Source organism: Conger conger, chromosome 14 (assembly GCF_963514075.1).
Source record: "Conger conger chromosome 14, fConCon1.1, whole genome shotgun sequence".
Lineage (NCBI taxonomy): Eukaryota > Metazoa > Chordata > Actinopteri > Anguilliformes > Congridae > Conger > Conger conger.
The window spans coordinates 22,930,383-22,937,210 of record NC_083773.1 but is presented as its reverse complement, the minus strand read 5'-3'; the positions used below and the strand labels follow the sequence as shown (position 1 = coordinate 22,937,210).

General features: G+C 44.8%; 2 protein-coding genes across 2 annotated transcripts; one reads left to right on the top strand and one right to left on the bottom strand.

The window, feature by feature from the left end:
• Positions 1–107: 107 nt before the first annotated feature.
• bysl (bystin-like) lies at positions 108–1,319 on the bottom strand. The gene is made up of 3 exons (XM_061220313.1): positions 824–1,319; positions 515–668; positions 108–248 (listed from the first exon to the last, which is right to left on the bottom strand). Exons 1-3 carry the CDS (start codon positions 1,089–1,091, stop codon positions 116–118), a joined length of 555 nt encoding a protein of 184 aa, XP_061076297.1. The 5' UTR covers positions 1,092–1,319; the 3' UTR covers positions 108–115.
• A 258-nt stretch (positions 1,320–1,577) lies between these two features.
• med20 (mediator complex subunit 20) lies at positions 1,578–5,708 on the top strand. The gene is made up of 4 exons (XM_061220594.1): positions 1,578–1,664; positions 2,235–2,383; positions 3,379–3,632; positions 4,650–5,708. Exons 1-4 carry the CDS (start codon positions 1,651–1,653, stop codon positions 4,872–4,874), a joined length of 642 nt encoding a protein of 213 aa, XP_061076578.1. The 5' UTR covers positions 1,578–1,650; the 3' UTR covers positions 4,875–5,708.
• The last annotated feature ends 1,120 nt before the right edge of the window (positions 5,709–6,828 follow it).

Genomic DNA, 6,828 nt, shown 5'->3' with positions numbered 1-6,828 from the left:
GGCTGTGTGGATCTTATTGTGGCTACACTGGGATTAGAAACACCGACCTTCGGTGACCCAGTCAAGTACCTTAACCACTGTGCTACAGGTCGCCTCACACCTGACCGTACCTTATTCACGCCTTTGTACACCTCAATGATTCTGGGTCCAGCTGGGGAAGGGGGCGCCCCGAAACCTCCGACATCACTGTTCCCACCTCCGTTTGCTTCTCTGTTATTTTCTCCATGATGATGTCCGCGAGGGTTCGCCTGCAAACACATTGAGAGTCCATCAATTTTGACAAGACCTGCATGGCAAATAGCTACAGTCCCTTATTCTGAATCTTATTTATTTCATATTTTTGTGAAGGGCAGACATGGGGGGGAAATATTCAAATTAATGTAAACTGCAGGCTGTTATTCTGTTAAAATGTAGATCCTTACATGTAAGTATTGCTGAAAAGATGAAAGATACCAACAAACACAGTGTCCAGTGGGTGAAGATGGCTGGTCATTTCGGGTTGAGAGGTTTGTACCTGAGTGGGGGGTTCTTGTTCATGAACATCTGCATGGCTTTCTCATCATCTGGATCCACCTCCACTTCAGTCCCACATTCGCCGTCATCTTCACCACCTGCTTGGCCGAGTGCTGGCCACTCTTCATCGGAGTCCAAATCCTGAGTGCCAGAACCTATTGGCATATTGCAGTTATTTCAAAACAACGAATGTTTACATGTGGTTCCAGCCCGACTAACATAAAAACAGACTTTAGGATCTAACGAACTAGGAATTAACGCCAGCTATGCATCTATCCAGTTATAGTGTAGTCAGAAACGGTTTACTCACCCAAAACAGTGGATGGCTGTTTCTTGATCTCAGGCTTTCCGAGTCCGTACTCTGTCTGAAGTTCCTCTTGCTGTATTCGGGCTTGCTCCAGGATCTTCCGCGACAGACGCTCATCCACGTACTCGTCTTCATCCTCTTGCCGGCGATCCCTGCTTTTCATCCGGCCACTTACCCTCACCACGTCCCCCTGTAGTATCTGATCAGCAAGACCCACCGTGACTCCACTTTTCTCCCCTCCTCCACCTTTGGACTTCTTCACTTTTGGCATATCTGTAATCCGACTTAACTTGCTATTGTTTTGGATAGTGTGTAGTAATATGTGGGAGATTTCTTATTCCGCCACACAAGGCAGTTCCGAGGGCTGATAGCTAACCAGCAGGCGAAATGTACATGGAGAGTTCACACACGTGCGTTCTAAACCCCGAAACGCAGCCCCTTGCCCTCATTAAAGATGGCGTAACAGGAAACTCAAAAGCTGATTCTAGGTCAGTTTGGGAGTTGTCCTCAAAACTACTTGGATTGAAAATAATGTTACCTATCTGATCCGGAATCACCAAACTTGAACCCGTTCAAGTCTTAGGGTTGCTCGATCTCAAATAGGTCAATTTATTAAATTCAGATTATGTGTGTTTATATATAGGCATATATATATACACTGTTGACATGAAAAGTAGAAAACTTTCGGCATTGACTAATTTATCAATTCGCGTATTTCCTTTCAAGATTTGTAAGTTACTACGTCATTTCCTCTTCGCTCAGGAAGAAATAGTAACTAGCCAGTAGCGGCACTTCAAAGATTAAACGTCATAGGGAATCTCAAAGAAAATATGGGGGTAACTTGGTAAGCTATTGGAGTAAAGACTATTTATGTAATTTATTATTAAGCCGATACATGTTGCGTGTATATAACTGTATTGACTATCTATCCGTTTATGGGAAAACGAAGCAACTGTTTTAGCTAGCTGGGAAAACGGATAACTTACTAGCCCGCTACCTCTCAAGAACAGTACTGTTCGAGCAGCATTCGTTCTGAACTGATGCAAGCAAACAAGCAGTACAATGTTCGCCTTTCAAGGGAGCAGATCTCGCAATGTTCATAACTTGTGGATGTTCTAACAGCTGTTAGCATGAGCCATCCATAATTGAGAAATCACAGTCAAACAAAATATTGTGAGCGATGCAAGGTTTTTTTAAAATGATGGGCTAAGATGGGGTCTTCATTTATGTACATGTTTTTTTAACACACTGGACGAAATTACAATATTATAGGCATCATTTGCAAAACTGTGTGCTTGTTAAATCATGCATATTTGCACTGTGTGTGTCTGCAAATGGCTTAACTTGTGATGCACAACCCTGTTCCTGGAGATCTACTGTCCTGTACTAATCTCTCCATTCCGTTTTCCCCAAGTGTGTGTCAGGTGCCAGTGGCAGAGGGGAAGAGTGTGCAGCAGACAGTGGACATCCTGCACAGAAAGCTGGAACAGCTAGGTGCCGTGAAGCAGGGCAACTTCTGTGTGGACTGTGAGACGTACCATGCTGCTGGCAGCAACACCAGTGGTATGGGCAACTGTGCCTGCCTGCATCCTTAACATCAGCAAGCATGTATATTATTCAAAAACACATCATTCAGATCGGTATCAACACACGGCTTTGGTCCTGTTCCAGTCCCTGTTGAGTTGGGTAATAGCCTTTGAAAGTGACTCACAGTGGCATTACATTGAGTCCATGTTCTTTTTTACTTTACAACTCTACTCACATTTTGCCATTTGTGCTGTACCTCATTTAAAATGGCATGCTCCTTTACTAATCTTTGGGGGTTGCTAAATATTTGTGAGTATTTTTTTATTAAAATATTTTCATAGAGCTTATGACATCTCTTGTAGCTTTGTATCAATCACCCTGTTTGGTTAAATAGTTTTGTCTTTCAGGGCATTGCAACTTGTGTGTGATTGCTTGTGGGAAAAAAATCCATGATATGCATAAATATTTTTGAGAAATACAAATCCTGACATGTTGAATTTCATTAATGTCTGGTTTGGAGCAAGAGTAAGTGTTACTCATTAATGTTAAGTTAATAGCTGGTTCTCCGATATGGCAAGTCTAGATTTAGATTTAAATATATCATTTTAAACTGTTATCAATAAATTGGGAAAGGTTTGTGGAATATTAATTTTGCACTGACAAACTCCAAAGAAAACATCTAGCAGTATGTAGCTTGGGCCCCCAGAACCTATATTTCTTAGCACACATTACTCCAACAGAATACTTATTTCACTTAATGTTCTCACTGCGACTCAAGTGGTTTTTAAGGTTAAGAATGTATACTGTGGGCTCTTCAAGTTTTTTGATCAGCTTTTAAATGTGTGTAGCCCCACACATTATAAAGCACATAACACAGCCCTTGACACAAATCTTTTTTAAAAAGGCAGGAATCTTAGAATCATTCATTTTTGCCAGCACTTAAAACCTTAAGATTTAAATGTAAAAAAATGCACATATTCATCAGATATTGCTTGTGCTTAAAATTGCCTTTTTTCCACTGTCCCCCACAGGCCAGCCTCCCAAATTCTTATATGTGATGCACAACACGGAGACTCCGCTCAGCTGCTTAGCCCTGTTTGAGGGAGGCCCGTACCTCACAGCTGATGGCAACTTTGATGTGCTTATGGTGAAGCTCAAGAGTCACTTCCAGAATGCTAAAGGCCACAAGGTGGAGAGCCGTGGTTCCCGCTACCAGTACTGTGACTTCCTGATAAAGGTGGGCACAGTGACCATGAGCTCCAGTGCACGGGGTATCTCTGTGGAGGTAAGTGATGGAATGGGACCTCATTGCGTGGCGGGACTGGGGGTATCACGTGACTGCAAAACAGGGAAACATTATAATGAGGAATCACCTACAATATAAAGATACCATCAGGTCTGGCCTCCTGGGTGGGTGGTTTGTCCAGCTACAGCACTCGTCCTAGAAGCACCCTGCTCTCTGTAATCACATCCTGAACGTGCCAGTGTTGATTATGGCCAAGAGTCCTGCAGGGTGATGTGCAGTTATGTATAGCATCAGTGCAGAAACACATTCCTTATCTCATTGACAAGTGCACCTGCAGTCTACCTGCAATCTGCCTGTGTCAGCTGCCCATGAACTGCAGTCCTATTTTTGAGCAATGGGTTGATATGCAACTACAGTTAGGGATCCAAATGAGGATATGAAGTGGTTTAAAATGATGTTAGCACAGTCAATTGACCTTTAACCGCATGGATGAGAGGCTTCATGAGCTGTGCCTTTGGACACAGGTGAATTGATGCCAAAGTTTATAGCACTGCCTGTATTGGGTAATTGCGGTGGCATACAGTTAGATCTGAAAATGCCGCCAACCAGGATTGTTTTACATATCTCAATGCTGCAGTTAATATAAGAGAGGGAGATGAATGGGTTCACTGGTATAAAGTTCCTGCTGCAGATACTTGACTTCACATCCTGGAGTTAGTATGAATAGAGAGAACCCAGTCAATGGCCACAGAGGACTTCAAAGTGAAATTGGAGATGGCTTTAAGTACATTAACAAAAGGGAAAAAACTGAAAGCACTGTAAAAAGCAACTACCTACGGTAAACTGCACCATATGACTTTTTTTTTAAGTCAACTGTAACTGTATAATTTGGTATAACATTTCCTTTGTTACTGAACACAGCCTATATGTTAGGAGGGGGCAGGAAGTCGGATGTGAATAAGTAGACAACTGTGCTGTTTCTAACAATGTGGTTGACGGATCCTTGGCTGGTAGGAAGATTTGTGGTGATAAAAGCTTGTCTGTGGCATTGTGTAGGTGGAGTACTGCCCCTGTGTTGTGCCTGGTGACTGCTGGAACCTGATGAAAGAGTTCATGCAGAGTTTCCTGGGTCCCAGCATCCCCGAGCTGCCCTCTGTCTACACCACAAAGCCTGAAGGCCTCTATGTACCTGTGGACTCCACCGACACCATGACTCAGTACCTGGAACTGTTTGGCAAAGTCCGGAAGCAGCAGGTGGTTCCAGGGAGCAGTGTACGCTGAGATACTAGTGGAATCTGGACCTGCTTACACCACATCAACCAATCACGTGCCTGGAACCCATGTAGGCTATAACACGGGGTACCTCAGCATGTTTTCTCCCTGAATTCTGAATACTTCAAGGACAATTGACTCTTGAGTGACTAGACTTTGCAGTTTCCAAATGGACATTTGGAAATTCAATGTGACATTTAAAAAATTATCTTTAGAGTCCAAGCTGTTTTTTGTGCCCCAGAGTTTATTTTGCTAAATAAGTTTTTTTTTTTTAAATATATCAAGGAGAACTTTGGTAAAAGTTTGTTCTAAATGGTCATTAGTATACAGTTTTATGGTTATCAAGAAATACAAAATTGAAATATGAATTTGTCCACCAAATTTCTAATAAAGGTATTTTTGAAGTATTGATAGTTTTACTTCTGTAAAGTGATCCTTTGGGAAGAAATGACATTTTGTCACTGGTTTCCTTCTTGTAAATTACCTGTGATGGTCAAAAAGCACCACATAATTATAAACAATATAATGGCAGGAGAGGAATGGCTAAATTAATTACATTAGCTAAATGAATACTCATTTTGGAGGATAAAGCGAGTAATCATGTTGTGCAGAATGGCAAGGCACATTTATTGAGTTACAGTGGGCCTGAATGTATATTTGAAAATGTGAATGGCTGTGATGCACATTCCATAAAAAAAATGTGTGAAATTTGAAGTAGATTTGAGTATAAAATAACCCTTTTGTCAGATGCATGAATGGTTTTTCTTTTACCCATCCATCCATCCATCCATCGTCACCAGCTCTTTAGGCAAAGCCGGGTATTCCAGGCGTCCCTCTCCCCAGCAACGCATTCTAGCTCCTCCTGGGGGATCCCGAGGCGTTCCCTGGCCAGGAGAGATATATAATCTCTCCAGCGGGCTCTGGGTCTCCCTCGGGGTCTCCGCCCAGTTGGACGAGCCCGGAAAACCTCCAAAGGGAGGCGCCCGGGAGGCATCCTGATGAGATGCCCGAACCACCTCAATTGGCTCCTTTCGATGCGAAGGAGCAGCGGCTCTACTCCGAGCTCCCTCCGGATGTCCGAGCTCCTCACCCTATCTCTAAGGCTGAGCCCGGCCACCCTACGGAGGAAGCTCATTTCGGCCGCTTGTATACGCGATCTCGTTCTTTCGGTCACTACCCAAAGCTCGTGACCATAGGTGAGGGTTGGGACGTAGATCGACCAGTAAATCGAGAGCTTCGCCTTCCGGCTCAGCTCCTTCTTCACCACAACGGTCCGGTGCAACGCCCGCATTACTGCTGACGCTGCACCGATCCGCCTGTCGATCTCACGCTCCCTTCTACCCTCACTCGTGAACAAGACCCCGAGGTACTTGAACTCCTTCACTTGGGGCAAAGACTCGTTCCCAACCCGGAGGGAGCAATCCACCGTTTTCCGGCAGAGAACCATGGCCTCGGACTTGGAGGTGCTGACTCTCATCCCGGCCGCTTCACACTCGGCTGCAAACCGCTCCAGTGCGTGCTGAAGGTCACGGTCCGATGAAGCCAGCAGAACCGCATCATCCGCAAAAAGCAGAGATGCGATTCTGAGGTCACCAAACCGGACACTCTCCTCACCTCGGCTGCGCCTTGAAATCCTGTCCATGAATACCACAAACAGGACCGGTGACAAGGGGCAACCTTGGCGGAGTCCAACACCCACCGGAAACGTGCTTGACTTTGTGCCGAGAATGCGGACACAGCTCTCACTTTGGTTATACAGGGACCTGATGGCTCGTAACAACGGCCCCGGTACCCCATACTCCCGCAGTACACCCCACAGGGTTCCCCGGGGGACACGGTCGAAAGCCTTCTCCAAGTCCACAAAGCACATGTGGACTGGATGGGCAAACTCCCATGACCCCGCCAGCAACCCTGCCAAGGTAAAGAGCTGGTCCACTGTTCCACGGCCAGGACGGAAGCCACA

What these genes read in the sequence shown, in the direction of transcription:
- bysl (XM_061220313.1), bottom strand. Translation starts at nt 1,091, where the DNA reads ATGCCAAAAGTGAAGAAGTCCAAAGGTGGAGGAGGGGAGAAAAGTGGA. An exon ending in ACAGCCATCCACTGTTTTGG is followed by an intron (nt 669 to 823) that starts GTGAGTAAACCG and finishes ATATGCCAATAG; the next exon opens with GTTCTGGCACTCAGGATTTG. An exon ending in AACAAGAACCCCCCACTCAG is followed by an intron (nt 249 to 514) that starts GTACAAACCTCT and finishes ATGTGTTTGCAG; the next exon opens with GCGAACCCTCGCGGACATCA.
- med20 (XM_061220594.1), top strand. An exon ending in TGCTGGCAGCAACACCAGTG is followed by an intron (nt 2,384 to 3,378) that starts GTATGGGCAACT and finishes TGTCCCCCACAG; the next exon opens with GCCAGCCTCCCAAATTCTTA. An exon ending in CACGGGGTATCTCTGTGGAG is followed by an intron (nt 3,633 to 4,649) that starts GTAAGTGATGGA and finishes GGCATTGTGTAG; the next exon opens with GTGGAGTACTGCCCCTGTGT.